The sequence below is a fragment of the Leptodactylus fuscus genome, chromosome 1 (genome assembly GCF_031893055.1).
Source record: "Leptodactylus fuscus isolate aLepFus1 chromosome 1, aLepFus1.hap2, whole genome shotgun sequence".
NCBI lineage: Eukaryota > Metazoa > Chordata > Amphibia > Anura > Leptodactylidae > Leptodactylus > Leptodactylus fuscus.
Window position 1 is genome coordinate 176,941,985 of NC_134265.1, and position 20,742 is coordinate 176,962,726.

The 20,742-nt window shown below is 42.0% G+C and overlaps 1 protein-coding gene across 1 annotated transcript in view; it reads right to left on the bottom strand.

Moving 5' to 3' along the window:
- Nucleotides 1-20,742, bottom strand: part of WDR64 (WD repeat domain 64) — a 49,438-nt gene that overhangs the window by 24,314 nt on the left and 4,382 nt on the right. The window contains exons 3-10 of the mRNA XM_075262215.1: nt 20,476-20,606; nt 19,549-19,654; nt 12,205-12,311; nt 8,796-8,906; nt 6,761-6,975; nt 5,828-5,962; nt 3,504-3,583; nt 712-851 (exon numbers count right to left, since the gene is read on the bottom strand). Coding sequence (XP_075118316.1) covers nt 712-851; nt 3,504-3,583; nt 5,828-5,962; nt 6,761-6,975; nt 8,796-8,906; nt 12,205-12,311; nt 19,549-19,654; nt 20,476-20,606 — 1,025 coding nt within the window. The remainder of the gene's footprint in view (nt 1-711; nt 852-3,503; nt 3,584-5,827; nt 5,963-6,760; nt 6,976-8,795; nt 8,907-12,204; nt 12,312-19,548; nt 19,655-20,475; nt 20,607-20,742) is intronic.

Consider the following 20,742-nt stretch of genomic DNA (forward strand, 5'->3'; position numbering starts at 1 on the left):
TCTTCCCCTCCTCCCTCCTGCTGAACGGGACAAACAACACTTCTACAAGTCAGATAATCTGCAAATTCTTGTACAGAACAGACTGTGTCTATGTATTTACATAGAGAGATAAAAGATTCGGCTTTATCAGCAAACTGCAATTAGCTGAATGGATTACCCTATCGGCACTGATTAAGTGAAGTCACTTGTCCTATCACCCAGGTCCCTAGTTATAGTAACGCTGTGTAAACAATGGGAGGAAAAAGGTCACATACCAGGCAAAATAAGCTGAATTTCTAAAGCAATATATTTAGAAAAGGGCTATAATTTACATAATCTACCAGTATAGATAGGATTCTTGAGATGGGCCAATCCTTTTAACGACAGCTAGACCTATAGTAGGCTGTACCACAGCGTTAGGTCTCAGATGCTTCTAGAGAGAACCTTTGTCACTGTATACTGTCTATCAGTGAGAAACTTGGTAGCCAGGGCTGAAAAAAATTCCTGAAATTTCCCCAAAAGTGGATGTAACAGTGGACCAAATTAGGGGGAGGGATATTTTGGGCCTAAGTGACTGGGATTAGAGAATGAGTGAATAGTCACCATCTTGGACTTCTTCCACTATGCCAGCTCTGCATACTGACCGTATGAAAAAGTCCTTATATAAATGTTTTCTACCCTAGCTCTATGATGTCCATATAGCGGAAGCTTTTCATCTTAGTATATAATTACCCTTGCAGTTGATAGACTGATAATGTGCTGGTCTCTTTCATTGACTGCAATGTCTGCAATTGAATATAAATGGCCACTTAATTTTCCTGTAGGTTTCTCCATAGAATTTGGATGCCATAAGCGTAAAACTTTATCATGTCCTGTAATGAAGACATAAATATTAAAAAAAAAAGTGTATACTTATTTAAACTTAGGCTGCTTTCACACAGAGTAACACTCTAAACACTTGTCAGAGTGAGCGATGTAAAACAGAATCCCATTGACTTCAATGGGTTCGGTCTTACGTGCGCTACCCATTGAACTCAATGGGAGGCATTTTTACGAGAGATGAGTGAACAGTGAAATGTTTGAAGTTCGCCGCTCAATACTCGACTGTTCGATCAAACATCGAACCCCATTATAGTCTATGGGGAATAAATACTCGTTTAGGGGGAAACCACTATTCAACTCAGGAGGTTCACCAAGTCCACTATGACACCCCAGGAAATGATGCCAACACCCTGGAATGCAATATAAAGAAAGCAATGGAACCGCACACTACTAAAGGATAAATTTGGGTGCTAGCAGACAGGGAGTCCTGCGACTCAAATGCAATGTAGATAAATGCTGCTGCACACCAATAACGTGAAAAGGTGAATAGTTTATTAAAGCATAAGCGCCATGAACAAGTATGTAAAGCATACAAGAATATAGTAGTCACTAGATCATTGTCGCGCCATGACTCCAATGCGCACTCTGCAGTACTCTAGATCTTATCTGATGAAGGTCTGTGACCGAAACGTCATGCTTATTACAATGATCTAGTGACTACTATATTCTTGTATGCTTTACATACTTGTTCATGGCGCTTATGCTTTAATAAACTATTCACCTTTTCACGTTATTGGTGTGCAGTAGCATTTATCTACATTGCATTTGACCCTGGAATGCAACTGGGACAGTTTGAAGTTTGAAGCCAGTGCTGGAGGAAGACACGTGAAGAGGTCGTTCCTGAAGAAGATGGAGGCAGCGCTGTAGAATTCTCTCGCAGCATTTGGGACGTCCTCAGTGCTGTTTGAGTGCTGGGGCCCGCCCCCAGTGCTGCAAGAGAACTAATTTGCATACCAACGAAAACCAGGACTTATACCGAACTGCGGAGCAGAGAAGACATGTAAAGATAGGAGAAGAATAGCCTTTCTTAAGGCTATTCCGACGTGTTAGTGAGAAAAAATTGAGTTATAATGATAGGATCTAGAGATGAGCGAACACCGTTCGATCGAATACATATTCGATCGAATATCAGGCCGTTCGAGGTATTCGATTCCAATCGAATACCACAAGGCAAACGCAGTAAAAATTCGTATCCCCTCCCACCTTCCCTGGTGTGTTTTTTTGCACCAATAACAGCGCAGGGGAGGTGGGAGAGGAACTACGACAACGGAGGCATCGGAAAAAAATCGGAAAAAGGAATTGGCGGCCAAAATCAGTTGACCTCCAATTTAGACGAATGGAGAGTTTAACATTTGATTAATTTGAGAATGTGAACTATGTGACTGTGAGACAGGGACAGATCTACAGGCAGGGTTAGCTAGGGATTACCTTTATTTAGGGGGGAATGTTACTCACACAGCACTTTGGGACTCTATCTGGTCAGGATCCCTGTCAGCTTGCGATATGTGCGAGCTGACTTTTTCCCATAGGAATGCATTGACTAGCGTTGATTGGCCAGCGTACAGCATTTGGCCAATCAACGCTGGTTCTGCTGGAGGAGGTGGAGTCTAAGATCCGTCCACAGCAGTGTCCATTGTGGTCCGATCTCAGATGTAGCAGTGCTGACACAACACTGCTACACAGAGAAGCGGCAGAGCTCAGCACACACAGAGCTGCAGAGCAGAGCTGAGTGTGCAGCATGGTTCAGTGCACACTCAGCACTGCTACATCAGATGCGAGCTGAACCCTGCTGCACACTCAGCTCTGCTGCATTGGACTGCTACATCGGACACTGCTACATCAGCCAGCACTGCTACATCAGGCCGTGCACTCAGCTCGGCTACTCCAGAGTAGCCAAGCTCTCCGATGTAGCAGTGCTGGGCGTGCGCTCTGCTTGGCTGCTACTCTGCTACAACGGGCCGTGCGCTCAGCTCGGTACTCTGGTGTAGTCGAGCTCAGCGCATTGCCAGCTCTGCTTCATCTCCGAATTATCGGAAATCGGATTTTAAAAATGATCCTGAAATTTCAAGATCTGCTCAACCCTAAGTGCTGGCTGATGTAGCAGTCCGATGCAGCAGAGCTGAGAGTGTAGCAGGTACAGCTGAACCTGCTGCACACTCAGTTCTGCTGCATTGGACTGCTATATCGGCCAGCACCGCTACTGCTACTCTGTATGGCATTCGGCCAATCACCGCTGGTCAATGCATTCCTATGGGAAAAAGTCAGCTTGAGCATATCGCAAGCTGACAGGGATCCCGACGTAATATAGTGACTTGGGCATGTTAGATGCCCCCAGACATGCTTCCTCTGCTGTCCCAGTTGCATTCCAGGGTGTTGGCATCATTTCCTAGGGTGTGATAGTGGACTTGGTGACCCTCCTGAGTCGAGTGGTGGGATTCCCTGTAGCGAAGCATTTTCCCCATAGACTATAATGGGATTGATATTCGTTCGAATAGTCGAATATTGAGCAGCTATTCGAAATGAATATTGAATATTGAACATTTTACTGTTCGCTCATCTCTAATAGGATCCCTTTAATAAATATGTCCTATTGTTTTTGTAATCAATAGACAAAAGCGATATTCTTAAAGACATGATCCTACCTCCAGTTATGATCATATTTGCTTTCACACAGTAGACAAATGCAGTGACTCCTTTCGGAATTGATAATACACGAACAGATCTGTATTTTAGAAATAAGTACCTTGATTAATCTAATAAATATACGAGTTAAAGGGAACCTCCTACTTGGTTTTTCCACCATAACCTGGCCCCATCATGTGCAGAATAAAGTAATTCCCTTTCCATTGATGCCTCTCTACATTCTTTCTGTGGCAGCAAAGTGAAGTTATTAATCCATAAAAACATAGAAAGTCATATGCAAATTATCCTAAGTAGTCACAGTGGGCAGGGAGGAGCTTCAGCCTAGTTACACTGTCCCCTTACTAATCACAGCTGGTGGATATCATTAACATCAGGGAGTGAGGGAACTGTGAGCTGTGATTAGCAAGGGGACTGTGTGACTAAGCTGAAGGCGGTTTTCCTTACTTTTTTTTTTTTTAAACTTGTGCAAACATGCAGATAACCTACCTGCACAGTACCTGTCACGTCACAAAGATCCTATGTTCCTTCTCTTTCACAAGTTGCACCCCAATAACACCAATACATTTTCAGCTTGCAACAGTCAGAGTGGTTGGTCTTTATTATGGAGAATGTGACTGTCTGCTTACTAGGGAAAACTACATTTCCCAGGTGCACCCAGCTCTGTGTGCTTCCCAACTGTCCATTCTTCCTAACATACAGCACTTTATCTGTAGGACGGCACGTGTTTGCTTATGTAGTACTGATCTAATAAGTCAGAGACAAACTGAGCACGCTCATCCTCAATGATGATAGACTACAGATCATATCCATTTGCAACAGTACCATTGGTAAGGAAAAGGTTATTTCATTGAGATTTTTCTAGTGACATACAGTTTTTGGGTAACAATGATATTTTGCAAAGTATGTTTATATGAAATATGATTGCTGTAGGAATACTCCTTGAAGCCCTATTCACCGTGACTGCTTAGATTCATTTGCATATGAATTTTTATGCTTTAATTAAATTTTATTTTTCTTATTTTTTCATATATATATATATATATATATATATATATATATATATATATTTGTATTGTATTCATTTTATTTTAAAGGATCTGTAGTTAGTAATTGTTATTAGAGATGTTTGGAAAAACCCCTGTACTGAGTTCCTTCACAAACTGTGTGAATGTGTACCTAGAAGAATTATTATTATTTTGAAGACAAAGGGGGGTCACTCAAAATATTGAATTGATTTAGATATATCTTTAGTTCGTTCAATAAATGTTATTAATTCACAAAAATAAACTATTCACACTTCTATATTTGAAGCATTCTTACGGTGCAGCATTTTTTTACACCTGCCAAGAACTTTTGAACAGTATTGTTTAATATAGATAACAGAAATATGTTATATACTTGTTACATTGTTTAAATACTAGCATCTATAAGGTGACCATAAGGGATTGCCCAGCACAGGATTTGTGTAGGAAAGACACTGTGGATCTATTCCAAAATCATTCAGAAGGACAGCAGGAGTGATAAACATCTTCAAGATCTTGCTCCCAGGGAAAGAAGTCTAAGGCTGCTTTCACACGGAGTTAACACTCCGTTCACTCTGACACATAAACACGTTCAGAGTTAGCTCAGTAAAACAGAATCCCATTGAGTTCAATGGGTTTCGTTTTACGCGCGTATCACATTGAAAGCAATAGGTAAAAAAGCCTCCCATTGATTTCAATGGGTAGTGCGCGTAAGACCGAACCCATTGAACTCAATGAGATTCTGTTTTACTGCGCTCACTCTGAACGTGTTTATGTGTCAGAATGAGCGGAGTGTTAACTCCATGTGAAAGCAGCCTAAGAGTCCACTGAATGCTTTGTGGGCATCTAGTATATGTCTGCACTAAAAGTACCACTGATTTATGAGATTGGTATTTTTATTTTACTGTTATTTTATATTATAATATTCTTTCAAATTAATCCAAATGTGAGATTATAAATTACTTTATGTATAACCATCATATCCTTGGTAGTCTCAGCACTGACCTAAATCAGCCTTGTTTCAGCTTCCATACGGTGCCTCTACAACAGTTATCCAGATGTTGTCTGACTGTATGCTGCATAGAGACACTTTCAGCTTTTAGATTGTGATTCATAATATCCCCAAGTGCTTCAAAGCGCACAGACAGTCCTTTGAATTTCAGCAATGTTGGAAGAGTAGAGATCTCCTACTACTATAGGCGAGGCTGCGGCGTATTGTGATATTACTTGGCATTTAATATATTCTTTTAGTATTTCTGTACTGAAATAATCATTTTTAGACAATATCATGACAGCCATACCTGGTATCTTTTATCCTGTTCACATCATCTAGAACCAAAGAATTATCGCTGTCTGCAGAAGCTGAAGCAAAGAGTTTCAGCTCTGGGAAATACTTTACTTTAAGAACCCAGTCATTGTGCAGCTTTCTTCTAAACCTAAAAAAAAATCCATATATATTATTTGACTGAGGCCCCACGTTTTGGAAACACATCTTTTTTTGTCGCAGATTTTTCTACAGTTTTTTGAGCCAAAGTTAGGAGTGGGTTGAGCAGAAGGTAGAAGTATAAGGGTATGTTCACACGGCTGAAACCTTTTGCATCACGTGACTTTCCTGTGTGGCTAACCGCAACAGGATTCCGATGTAATGCATGGGCATCCTATCGTGGCATCCCACTCCTGATTAGGCCCGAATGAATGGGCCTCAGCCTTAGATTGGTTTGTGGTTGCATCTCTGAGAAATATTTTAGAGGGTCTTAGATAAGAATTCCAAGAAATTGCCTAATAAAAGTATACACGTACATGAATATATTACGTAAAATAGTGATTGTGAATATGTGAGTGATTGTAGCAGTGAGTGTGAGGGACATAGTATAAATGTGAAAATGGATAGCAGATTATCAGCGGTGAGTGATGTTTATATTATTACTTTCTACTATAATATGAATGTAAGCTCTTGTGAGCAGGACCCTCACTGCTGCTGTTTGATATGCTTAATTCTTTGTCACATTGTAATGTTTTGTCTGTTCATGTGTCCTCTGATTTCTGTGGAATATGTTGGCGCTATATAAAGTTATTATTAGTTATTATCATATTAAGTAAGAATAAAACAGCAACAATAAAGAAACTCTAAGACATGTATATGCTTGAAGTCTACAGCCACAAATCCTTCAGCATTCAAGTATTCCCCAATATCGTGAAAACTATACATTAATGCTTAAGAACTAGCACCTCACCTCTTAAATATGCTGGAATCCAAGATAACTGGGTCACTCATCTTTATTGGGTTTGAGTCTTGTACTTTGAGATCATCGTTTGAAATTGAATATAGACTTACAAATCCAGCATCATCTCCTACCAATATTTCATCCTGCAAGGACTGGTCTTGAGAAATCACTGTGCAGATGCAACGTAGGCAGTGCTCTACTGGTCTGATGCAGAAGTAGTTATTCTTATAAGTAAAAACAGTCACAGTGGTGGTCAGTTTGCTTTCGTTGTATTGTATAAAATGCGGCATTCTAATCCTACTAATATTATAAAAGTTTGTATGTTTGGATGTTTGTGTGTTTGGATGTTTGTTCCTCAGTCACGTGAAAACGACTGCATGCCATTACCTCACATTTGGCACATACATAACATGGACCTTGGAATGAAATATAGGCTACGTTAAAAGCTGGTAAGTAGTCACACCACTCCACCCCTAACGCCGAAATGCTGCTCCCAGTGGGCTGAAGGACCTGAGATGACATCAGGCCCTTCAGACATTCGCCGATTGGATCGCGGCACTATGTGGGCGGAGTTAAGGAGACTGAACCAGCGGGAGAAAATGGCCAAAAGGACACATGCAGCCGTGCTTAGCAGGCCCCGACGAGGGCATCTGCTGTGGGGGGGTGGGGGCTAGGCAGGGGCCGAGGGGCCAGGGAGAGCATGAGGGTGGGTGGGACCACATGAGGGTGGCAGAGGGGCTGGGTGAGGGTAGGGGCCACGGAGCTGGGGGAGGGGGGCCACACAGGGGTGAGCAAGGGGAGGGGGAAGCGTGAGTGTTGGAGGGAGGGAGCGTGCCAGAGGGAGGGGGCGTTGCACCTTAGGTGGGTTAGGGGCACGGGGCATGCCTGCGTAGACTGCGCATATACTCACATGTAACACAGCCGGCACGCGGGTGCAGGTGCTTCATAGCCAGCAGCAATTACAAACACAGATGCAGGTAAGCGCAAGCGACAACATGCGGACAAAGTCGTGGGCAAATGATAGTGGAAAATAAGGCTCATGCATGTTTATCTACGTTATTCTTTACAACATTAGTGGAATTCAGCTAAACAGGACCTTTCAACACCTCCAACAAGTCCAGCTCTTTACGCTAATGAATGTTCCTGGAACAGTTGGAATTCTTTACCTACCCCCCACAGTCCTGAGCAATCAATGCTGTTAATTTTGGTGTCTGATATGCTATTTAGGCCCTGTACTGTCAGGAGGGCGGTGTCAGGCAGGAAGGCAATGGGTGTGATTCTGAGCTCTGACACTGGCTACTTCTGATTGGAGCTCTGAATCACACACCCCTGCCTGATACTGCCCCTCTGACATTACAGAGCTTAAATAGCACATATACACTGTCTACCAATAAGTATTTAGACACCCATGCAAATGAAGATATCTGCGGTCATGATGTACATCACGCCTTCGCCCGTTAAATAGGAAACAGCATTGGCATTAGTTGCATGCAAAATGCCACGAAGTGCAGAGTTGTCCGATTTCGAGAAAAGGGGTAATTGTGGGGTACCACAGAAATGGTCGATCCTTAAATGACATAGCAAGCGAACTGAATTACCCAAAATGGACAGTGGCCCATATGATTATGAAGTGGAAGGTGAACGGAATGTTGGAATGTGGTTCGAGTCGGCAGACCCCCGAAACTGGGAGATACTAGAGACCGACGGGTGCTGGCCAGAGAAACCACACCCAACCGATGGCTCACATACACCAGGAGTTTCACCAGGCATCTGGGAGTATTGTGTTGATCAATACCATCCGTAAGGAAGCATCTGCTGGGTTCTATCAACTATTGGATATGAAGAAATGTTGCTTTATACATAACTATGGATTAAACATTTCTTATTAAATGTTTATTGTTGCCTTTGTGGAGTTTATAGAAATAATAGAATTGCCTAGATCCCAGTTCCTTTGCCTTCCCCCGCCATCACCAGCTTATGCAGAAAGCAGCACACAAAGATGATAGGACCTTAACAATGTTTCTGACTATTGTAAGCTCATTACCTGTTTTTCATCATGACACTTGTAATCCCATATGACAATACTTCTTTCTGTCACAGCGACAACTTTTTTAAGCTGATTGAGGAAGTCACATCCTGAAAACCAGGAACTCTCCTAAGATAAAGTAGGCAAAATGTGGATTGCTTAATGAACGTGGAAGGGTTAATATTTCTCTCTTCACACAATTTAGGCTATGTTCACATTTGTATCAGAAGCTGCACTAGGAGCCTTTGTTGAAGATTTTGTCAAACCTCTTGGGCAAAATAGCCCAGAAACCCTTGCTATTGTAACTAGTGAAATCAGTGGCATAACTAGGAATGGCGGGGCCCCTTGGCGAACTTTTGAAATGGGGCCCTCCCTTCCCCACCGACCCCTGCCGAACACCTTGACCGACCTCCCCCCTGCATTCCTGTACTCAGTATTATGCCCCATAGTGGCCCCTGCACTCTGAAAAGACCCCCGAGTGTAATGATAGTGTTTGTGAGGCCCGCGGTCTCACTGCTCCTGACTCTTGCCCACAGCTTCCACAGAAGGAGAGGCAACGGCGGCCATAAGCAGAAACCAGGATCGGTAACTTAATAGGGCCTGTTTCCTGCTGGAGTTACTGCAGCAGGTAACGGCCTATTAAAAAAAAACAAAAAAAAAACGGCATTAGCGATTGTCGCCAGGTCCCTTAATGTCCCAAGCCCTGTGGCAGCCGCTACCGTTGCTACCCCGGTAGTAACGCCCCTGAGAGAAATGACTGATACTGTATCTGCAAAATATACGTCACAGGCTTGTTTTCCCTTATTCTGTTTCTATAAAGAAATTTAGGTGTGAACTCAGCCTAAGTATAGTAGCAGAACAACGAACACAAGCCGGCAACTTCTCCAAAGGTATATGATAAAATTAAATCTTTATTTCAAGAGTACATACAAAAATAAACAAAAAACAAAAAAACCCCTAAAAAACGCCTATTTTTGTATGTACTCTTGAAATAAAGATTTAATTTTATCATATACCTTTGGAGAAGTTGCCGGCTTGTGTTCGTTGTTCTGCTACTACATTTGAAGACGTCCACCAGTTCTGGATGTGCCGTGCACCCTAAGGAATAGTTCCACTGCAACCATTTGAATAGAATCGGGTGAGCTCTCAAAAAACTTTTTTCTCAGCCTAAGTATGTGGAAACCAGAAATCTGATACTAGAATAATACTGTAAAATAGTATACTTACAGTAACTTGTACGCAGGAATGTCGTCTCATCTGTTGAGAAATGTAAGTATATATTATGATGAAAATACAGTAATTTATGTAGGATGTATTTTGAAAATTTTAGCTAGAAGTTTTTATGTAATTTCTGCTCAAAATGGTGCGGCCATCCAAGTAATAGGATACATGTCCCACAGACTCATTCACTCCCCAACCATATTTTGAAAAAGGAGTTATAGGGTCCATTCACATGGAGGAAAATGGTGAGGAATTTGGTGTAGAATTTCAGCGCTAAAAAAAAAAGCCTCCCATTGACTTCAATGGGTTCCTTTTTCTGCTAGCAGAAGTCAATGGGAGGCTTTTTTTTCAGCACTGAAATTCTACACCAAATTCCTCACCATTTTCCTCCGTGTGAATGGCCCCTTAACACGTTGCAAAACTGTCACTAAGTTTTCAAACTGGCTTGGGCACAAAAAATTTACTTTTTGTATCAGAAGCTGTCATAAGGACCTTAATAAATTCATTTCATTGTCTTAGATTACATGCATAAGGTCATTCTCATTCATACTTATTATTTTGTTATGGCACCATACATAAGTCTGTGTATTTTTGAGTCTGTAGGGTGTCATGGACTTGGAGACAAAACTCAGGACACCCTATAAAGAAATGGTTGTAGTCTTAAGGTCAGGGCCCCAAATTGCAAACATTTGGCAAAAAAACACTGCATTTACATCAGAAGGGCCAGCTCTGTCCTGGGGAGCCCTCTGGACCCAGTACAGGTGGTGGGTGACAGAAGGATACTGTCTGTGGTGAGCTCCATGCTGGAGAATACCTCCCATCCCATGTATGGGACCTTGATGGGACTTGGCAACCGTCTGCTTCACCCCAAGTGTGAGAAGGAACGCTATTACAGGTCCTTCCTTCCAACCGTGACCAGGCTGTATAATCTACATCAGACCAAGCGAAGATCACTCCGCACAGAGAACTAATGATTATGATTATGAAGTCTTCCTTCTTTCTTCTTCTGTTCCTAATCTGCTATGGACTCCTAGTATATCTTCTCTTTTCAGCATATGTGTGTCTACGTCTGTAATATATTACTGTGTATTATCCTGTATTTGTATTACTATCCTGCTTAACATGCTGAAATTTCCCCACTGTGGGACTATTAAAGGATTGTCTTATCTTATCTTATCTGAAAAGTGGATAAGATTCTGGCTAATCCCATCCACACATTGCAGAAAAAAATTTGCAGCGGAAATGCTGCGATTTCAAAAACAATGTTGTTTTTGCAAATGCTGGTGTTTTCCATAAAGGTATAATAGAACCAGAAAGTCCGGCCTGTCTAAAGAGGTTTTCCCAAAATTCACATCACCCACCTACCAAACCCACTCTAGAATTGTAGCAATTTGTTTGATGAGTTAAACTTGTCCACTAGGGTACGAGAGGATCCAGTGGTGCCAGGCTCTAGCATAATGTGACACAATTTAGGTCGCAAATGTCCAGCACAAGACAAACCCACAATAAAAAGAACAAATCAAGGCACAGGTAGAAAGACAGATAGATAGATAGATAGATAGATAGATAGATAGATAGATAGATAGATAGGAGATAGATAGATAGATAGATAGATAGATAGATAGATAGATAGGAGATAGATAGATAGATAGATAGATAGATAGATAGATAGATAGAGAGATAGGAGATAGATAGATAGATAGATAGATAGATAGGAGATAGATAGATAGATAGATAGATAGATAGATAGATAGATAGATAGGAGATATGGATAGATAGATAGATAGATAGATAGATAGATAGATAGATAGATAGATAGATAGATAGATGATAGATAAATAGATAGGAGAGATAGATAGATAGATAGATAGATAGATAGATAGATAGATAGGAGATAGATAGATAGATAGATAGATAGGAGATAGATAGATAGATAGATAGATAGATAGATAGATAGATAGATAGATAGATAGATAGATATAGATAGGAGATAGATAGATAGATAGATAGATAGATAGATAGATAGATAGATAGATAGATAGATAGATAGATAGGAGATAGATAGATAGATAGATAGATAGGAGATAGATAGATAGATAGATAGATAGATAGATAGGAGATAGATAGATAGATAGATAGATAGATAGATGATAGATAGATAGATAGATAGATAGATAGATAGATAGATAGATAAGCACTAGTATACCTGGCTATTAAAAAGTGAAATGATCCCCTTTTGTGAAACAGTCACCACAACATCCAATAGTTCCACTTTCATGATACACTGAATGGTATCTCTCTTCTTTTTTCCTGCTCCTGTTAGTAAGAAAACCTGAACCTTAGTGTAAAAAACACAGTTGATAATATAATACACCCTGATATACTGATGATATGAGACCAGGATTGAGGAACACAACTCCCCGGCTCCAACACCTCTTGAAAAATATTTAGCAAGTTTATTTCTATTCAATTGATCATACCTTATAGAACATATTCGACAAGACGTGAGCTACCATGTTACATTAAACGTATGTTATAAGCATTTTAGATTCGAGGTGGGTACATACAATATGATACTTGCCCCTCATCCTGGGTAATGATACACATCTCAAATCTCTAGTTTAGGATGTTTTTCTCACTATTGCATTGATCGATATTTCCTCATAGTATCTATATATTTATTACTTTAGACTGGAACTGGTCTCTGAACATCACTATTAATGTGAATGTCTATCTTTAACCCCTTTCTATCTGTGACATTTTTTTGATTTTCCAAACCACATATTTTTTTTATTTCTCCTTTCACAGAGCCATATTAGGGCTGTTGTTGTTGCACAGCTGAGGATCCGTTGCTGTGTGTCAGTCCGCCAGTGATTTTGTTCCTTTGGCTGCTAGGGAGTTAACTTAGTGCTTTTGATTGACATTCCTCCTGGCCAATGAAGCCTAGGGGGAATTTCTTTCCAGCTCACTCCCTAATGCTTGATATTGCCTTTCTGTGCATGCCGGCTTTATACTGTTACTGTTTGTATTTACATTTCTGATCTTTGGCTTTTCTTGTGACTACTCTCTTGGATTTTACATAGTTACATAGTAGATGAGGTTGGATAAAGACATGAGTCCATCAAGTCCAACCTATAACCCTACAATCCCCTACAGTGTTGATCCAGGGGAAGGCAAAAAACCCCATGAGGCTCATGCCAATTGCCCTATTTCAGGGGAAAAAATTCCTTCCCGACTCCAAATCTGGCAGTCAGTATAAAACCCTGGATCAACGTGTCCTTAAAATCTAGAGACCATAACCCATTATATTTTTCTCTTCAAGAAAGGCATCGAGGCCCACTTTGAACTTGTTCAGTGAATCCGCCATCACCACTTCCTGGGGCAGAGAGTTCCAGAGCCTCGTTGTTCTTACTGTGAAGAATCCCCTTCTATGTTTCTGGTGAAACCTTCTCTCCTCCAGACGTAGAGGATGTCCTCTTGTCACTGTCACTGGCCTAGGAGTAAAAATATCCGTAGAAAGTTCTTTGTATTGTCCCTTCATGTATTTTGATTCTGTACTGCACTGCTCAACTGGTTCCAACCCCTTGGCTAGCTGACCTCCTATTTGTTGTTTTTTGTCTTGTCTGTGTTATCACTTATATCATAAGAAGGGACTGTCGCCCAGTTGTCCTCTGCCACCTAGGGCAGTGAGGCAAGTAGGCAGAGACAGGGGACTGGTCCAACTTAGGACTCACTGTGTTGTTGTTCCCTTCCTCCCAGGGTTGCTCTTCTAGCAATTCCCTTACAGGTACCATTTATAATTCTGTACAATGTACTAGGAAGCTGACAAAAAAAAATCAGATTTGAGTGGAATTGGAAAAAAAGTGTATTTGTTCGACTTTCTTGAGTGCTTCATTTTACGGCGTTCACTCTGCAGCCAAAAATACTTGTAGACAAAAATCACCTGTATTCTATGTTTCGGTGCAATTCCGGAAATACCAGATTTATATAGTTTTATTTTCATTTTAATCTCTTAACAAAAATCCAAAGTCTCCATATTCTGACACCCATTACTTCTACATATATCCATGTACAGAGATGCATAGGACATCTTTTTTTTTGTACGGACAGGTGTACATTTTAGTTATAGGAACAAGCCCATAAATTTTTGTTCCTATATAAGAGAAATGACAGATACACCTTGAAAGTTAGCATTATCATAAGAAATACATTTAAAGTAACAGTCCAGTGATATTTTTTTTCCTGATTATGCTTTCCCCCCATATATAAAATGAAGTAACAATTATTATGTATAGTTACTAGAGATGAGCGAACACTGTTCAGATCGGCCGATCCGAACAGCACGCTCGCATAGAAATGAATGGATGTAGCCGGCACGCGGGGGGTTAAGCGGCTGGCCGCCGTCAAAGCGGAAGTACCAGGTGCATTCATTCATTTCTATGGGAGCGTGCTGTTCGAATCGGCTGAATCGAACAGTGTTCGCTCATCTCTAATAGTTACTAGAGATGAGCGAACAGTGTTCTATCGAACACATGTTCGATCGGATATCAGGGTGTTCGCCATGTTCGAATCGAATCGAACACCACGTGGTAAAGTGCGCCAAAATTCGATTCCCCTCCCACCTTCCCTGGCGCCTTTTTTGCACCAATAACAGCGCAGGGGAGGTGGGACAGGAACTACGACACCGGGGGCATTGAAAAAAATTGGAAAAAGTCATTGGCTGCCGAAATCAGGTGACCTCCATTTTAGACGAATAGTGGATTTCAAATCCGGGTCATATGAGAATGTGAACTTTGTGACTATGAGACAGGGATAGCTGTACAGGCAGGGATAGCTAGGGATAACCTTTATTTAGGGGGGAATGTTATTAAAAATAACTTTTTGGGGCTCTATCGGGTGTGTAATTGTGATTTTTGTGAGATAAACTTTTTCCCATAGGGATGCATTGGCCAGCGCTGATTGGCCGAATTCCGTACTCTGGCCAATCAGTGCTGGCCAATGCATTCTATTAGCTTGATGAAGCAGAGTGTGCACAAGGGTTCAAGCGCACCCTCGGCTCTGATGTAGCAGAGCCGAGGCTGCACAAGGGTTCAAGCGCACCCTCGGCTCTGATGTAGGAGAGCCGAGGGTGCACTTGAACCCTTGTGCACCCTCAGCTCTGCTACATCAGAGCCGAGGGTGCGCTTGAACCCTTGTGCACACTCTGCTTCATCAAGCTAATAGAATGCATTGGCCAGCGCTGATTGGCCAATGTATTCTATTAGCCTGATGAAGTAGAGCTGAATGTGTGTGCTAAGCACACACATTCAGCTCTACTTCATCGGGCTAATAGAATGCATTGGCCAGCGCTGATTGGCCAGAGTACGGAACTCGACCAATCAGCGCTGGCTCTGCTGGAGGAGGCGGAGTCTAAGATCGCTCCACACCAGTCTCCATTCAGGTCCGACCTTAGACTCCGCCTCCTCCGGCAGAGCCAGCGCTGATTGGCCGAAGGCTGGCCAATGCATTCCTATGCGAATGCAGAGACTTAGCAGTGCTGAGTCAGTTTTGCTCAACTACACATCTGATGCACACTCGGCACTGCTACATCAGATGTAGCAATCTGATGTAGCAGAGCCGAGGGTGCACTAGAACCCCTGTGCAAACTCAGTTCACGCTAATAGAATGCATTGGCCAGCGCTGATTGGCCAATGCATTCTATTAGCCCGATGAAGTAGAGCTGAATGTGTGTGCTAAGCACACACATTCAGCACTGCTTCATCAAGCCAATACAATGCATTAGCCAGTGCTGATTGGCCAGAGTACGGAATTCGGCCAATCAGCGCTGGCTCTGCTGGAGGAGGCGGAGTCTAAGGTCGGACCTGAATGGAGACTGGTGTGGAGCGATCTTAGACTCCGCCTCCTCCAGCAGAGCCAGCGCTGATTGGTCGAGTTCCGTACTCTGGCCAATCAGCACTGGCTAATGCATTGTATTGGCTTGATGAAGCAGTGCTGAATGTGTGTGCTTAGCACACACATTCAGCTCTACTTCATCGGGCTAATAGAATGCATTGGCCAATCAGCGCTGGCCAATGCATTCTATTAGCGTGAACTGAGTTTGCACAGGGGTTCTAGTGCACCCTCGGCTCTGCTACATCAGATTGCTACATCTGATGTAGCAGTGCCGAGTGTGCATCAGATGTGTAGTTGAGCAAAACTGACTCAGCACTGCTAAGTCTGCATTCGCATAGGAATGCATTGGCCAGCCTTCGGCCAATCAGCGCTGGCTCTGCCGGAGGAGGCGGAGTCTAAGGTCGGACCTGAATGGAGACTGGTGTGGAGCGACCTTAGACTCCGCCTCCTCCAGCAGAGCCAGCGCTGATTGGCCGAATTCCGTACTCTGGCCAATCAGCACTGGCTAATGCATTGTATTGGCTTGATGAAGCAGTGCTGAATGTGTGTGCTTAGCACACACATTCAGCTCTACTTCATCGGGCTAATAGAATGCATTGGCCAGCGCTGATTGGCCGAATTCCGTACTCTGGCCAATCAGCACTGGCTAATGCATTGTATTGGCTTGATGAAGCAGTGCTGAATGTGTGTGCTTAGCACACACATTCAGCTCTACTTCATCGGGCTAATAGAATGCATTGGCCAATCAGCGCTGGCCAATGCATTCTATTAGCGTGAACTGAGTTTGCACAGGGGTTCTAGTGCACCCTCGGCTCTGCTACATCAGATTGCTACATCTGATGTAGCAGTGCCGAGTGTGCATCAGATGTGTAGTTGAGCAAAACTGACTCAGCACTGCTAAGTCTGCATTCGCATAGGAATGCATTGGCCAGCCTTCGGCCAATCAGCGCTGGCTCTGCCGGAGGAGGCGGAGTCTAAGGTCGGACCTGAATGGAGACTGGTGTGGAGCTATCTTAGACTCCGCCTCCTCCAGCAGAGCCAGCGCTGATTGGTCGAGTTCCGTACTCTGGCCAATCAGCACTGGCCAATGCATTTCTATGGGGAAAAGTTAGCTTGCGAAAATCGCAAACTGACAGGGATTTCCATGAAATAAAGTGACTTTTATGCCCCCAGACATGCTTCCCCTGCTGTCCCAGTGTCATTCCAGGGTGTTGGTATCATTTCCTGGGGTGTCATAGTGGACTTGGTGACCCTCCAGACACGAATTTGGGTTTCCCCCTTAACGAGTTTATGTTCCCCATAGACTATAATGGGGTTCGAAACCCATTCGAACACTCGAACAGTGAGCGGCTGTTCGAATCGAATTTCGAACCTCGAACATTTTAGTGTTCGCTCATCTCTAATAGTTACTCTTCTGTCTAAATATGTACAGGATCATTCTCTTGAGTTGGTGGCCCCCTAAGAGTAACATTGTTTTAGGTTCTCACAGGGAAAGCTGAGTAGGGGGGATGTTGGTCACCATCTCAAGCAACAAACCTTTCCATATAATTCAAACTGGATGGACTGTAACACACAGGCTTTCCACAGGGGGGACTATATTATAATTCTAGCATAGAAAGGATATATAGAAAAAACGGGAACTGCCAGAGCGCTAAAGGCAGCAAAATCTGTAATAGACTTGAAAAATAAAAATGACGATATGCAAGGTAAAGATGAATTGGTTCTGTTTTACTGCTCCAAGGACATGAACAACAGCTTAAAACGGCTACGCGTTTCGACACCGGGCGGGTGTCTTCTTCAGGCCAAGCAGGAAGTGTCCAGCAATAGCCTTAGAACCAAGTCCACTTGGTGGGGACTTGGGACCAATTCATCTTTACCTTGCATATGGTCATTTTTATTTTTCAAGTCTATTACGGATTTTGCTGCCTTTAGCGCTCTGCCAGTTCCCGGTTTTTCTATATATCCTTTCCATTTTTTCACCACCCACTGTGTGGGACGGTGTCCGGGTAAGAGCTGCAATTGGCCCGGTGGGCTCCTGACTGGAGTCTACTATTTCCACCAGACGGGTGCCAGGTCACCCTTTTTTAAACTTCTCTCATAATTCTAGCATAGGTTCTGTCACACAGTTATAATAACACAGTTTGGCCTCTATAACTATGTACTTCCAGTCTCTTAGATTATTTAGAAGAATATAGGAATAATACAGGGACAGGATGATCCCACTGTCCTCCAGCAGGCAGGGATGGTACTGTCTCTATCTGCCCATATGGTACTGTGCTGAGGCATCATGGGATTGATAGCAAATCATAAACAAAGCAACATTTAAAGGCGATCTGTCAATAAAGATATAAACTAATCACCGTACTTTACTGGGATGTCAGCACAGTTTACAATGATGTATGTCTTATTCCAGACCACTGCTCCATTCTTGTAAAAATATTCCTTTTACCCCAATGCAAATGAGTAGAAAAGCACTTTAAGGGTGTTGCTTTCCATCAATGGGCTTCACTATCTGCTGCTGCTGCTGCTCAGCTCCACCCACTAACTGTACTGTGCATGTCTGAGGATGACACTCTGCACCCAGAAGTGAAGGATGCTGGCTTCATATGGGGCAGAGCGTCATCATCAGACACAGTATACAGTACAGTTAGGTGGGCGGAGCTGAGAAGCAGTTAGCAGCAGCAGATAGTAAAACCCATTGATGGAAAGCACAACCCTAAAGCCCATGTATGGAAAGCAACATACTTAAGGCCCTTTTCTGCTCATTTTCATAGGGATAAAAGGAAAATTATTACAAGAATAGAGCAGCGATCCTGAATAAGACATGCATTATTGTAAACTGTGCTGACAGCCTTACAAGGTACTTTGATTAGTTTATATCTCAATTTTGTGTTGACAAACCCCCTTTAAGACTGGTAAAGACATTTAAGGCCTGTGCCTGTCTCTGCACCCCATCAACCATTGATGTAATATACAGTGGGGCAAAAAAGTATTTAGTCAGTCACCAATAGTGCAAGTTCCACCACTTAAAAAGATGAGAGGCGTCTGTAATTTACATCATAGGTAGACCTCAACTATGAGAGACAAAATGAGAAAACAAATCCAGAAAATCACATTGTCTGATTTTGTAGGAATTTTTTTTTAAATTATGGTGGAAAATAAGTATTTGGTCAGTAACAAAATTTCATCTCAATACTTTGTTATATATCCTTTGTTGGCAATGACAGAGGTCAAACGTTTTCTGTAAGTCTTCACAAGGTTGGCACACACTGTTGTTGGTATGTTGGCCCATTCCTCCATGCAGATCTCCTCTACGGTAACAGCACCTGGCTACTATATAGGGCATAAAGCTATCTGATTACAGTTCTGTCCACTTTAATAGTACAGGGACTGGATGCATCCCAAAAAGATGGGGGAAGGGCTTAAGCCCTCACCCCCCCCTCCAATAGAGTGTGAAAGGCAATGATTTGAGGGGTGCAGTGATGCTTTCACCAGAGTGCTTCTTTACATCACTGTAAGATCTCAAACAAATTTACATATAAAGTATAATATATTTTCTTATCAATATGACCCACTAATGTATACGGATAGAGGTTGCAACTCCTTGCAGTGACATTGTATGTCACATGCTCATTGCATTGATGCACATTTTTATTACCTGATGCATGTTTAATTGTTTCTTTCTTGGACAGATAAAAGATTGTATTCTCTGGATCCAAATGTGCAGTAATGATGTTCTCATTGCTTGGAAAGTAGCCAAAGAGCTAAAAATACATATTAGAAGAAATTCCAAATTTAATAATTGCAGTTCCAACACAATTGTACAAAACTACTATATCCTATAGGTTCCCTAGAAAAATTGTACATGATGACTGGTGTTGGATATGTTCCCTTTACAGGTTTTGGCTGTATTACATGTGTCATTGTATAGATAGAAACGTAAACTGCACTCAAAGGTGTAAGAACTTCAAGCTCCTGGGACCAAATGCAAAATCTGTAAAGGGGTCCCATTCCTATCTTGTGCCATTTAGGATAGTGAGATATATTCTGTAGCAGAAGAATCTTTTTCCCTGACATTATTTGACTTTCAGAACTTTTCATTCACGATTTCAGACCAACTGTGTGCTAGAAACACTCTGACGCAGATGTGAACGTATAGTAATATGTGAATCATAATAGGTGAATTACTACAGCAATTTAAGTGATCATATAATTCTCCTCCTATAATGCCACATATCGCCATGTAATGGTGCCACCATGCGCAGGTAGGATTGGAGAGATATATATGTATTTGTGTGTATATGTCATTATGGTTTATGTGTTGTATTTTGTCCCATTTGAGTTTTGTACACAGATCTTGTTCACTCCCCACATTGCTGCAGAAGTGTGTCAAGCCAGGAGCTTCAATGAAGAGAAAGTAGTGAATGGAGATGTAACAGCTGAAACTCCACACACAAGGAGTATACCTTGTAAAATACCACTCCAGCAAATTTTAATGTTCTGCATTATTTTTTTTTTTATGAATTCCTGTATTCCTTTTCTTATAACTGTTGTGTTTTCTCAGCTTAAAAATGTATTTACTTGCCTCGGTCCAGTCAGTCGGAGCATCTGGGTGATTAGTAATCTTCCGATAAAAAGCTTTAATGTCGGCCGCTTTCAGGCTGTGTCCAAAAAGACTCAATACAATTTCACTAAACTGACTATAATTTATTTTCTCTAGAAAAAGGACATAAATTAAATGAAAATAATGCCATACAATACAAAAGTATAGGCTCCTGACAGAAGACCAGCTTTGCAATGGAGTACTGTGATGTTACATGCTGTTGCTATTACCTATGATATATACAGTACA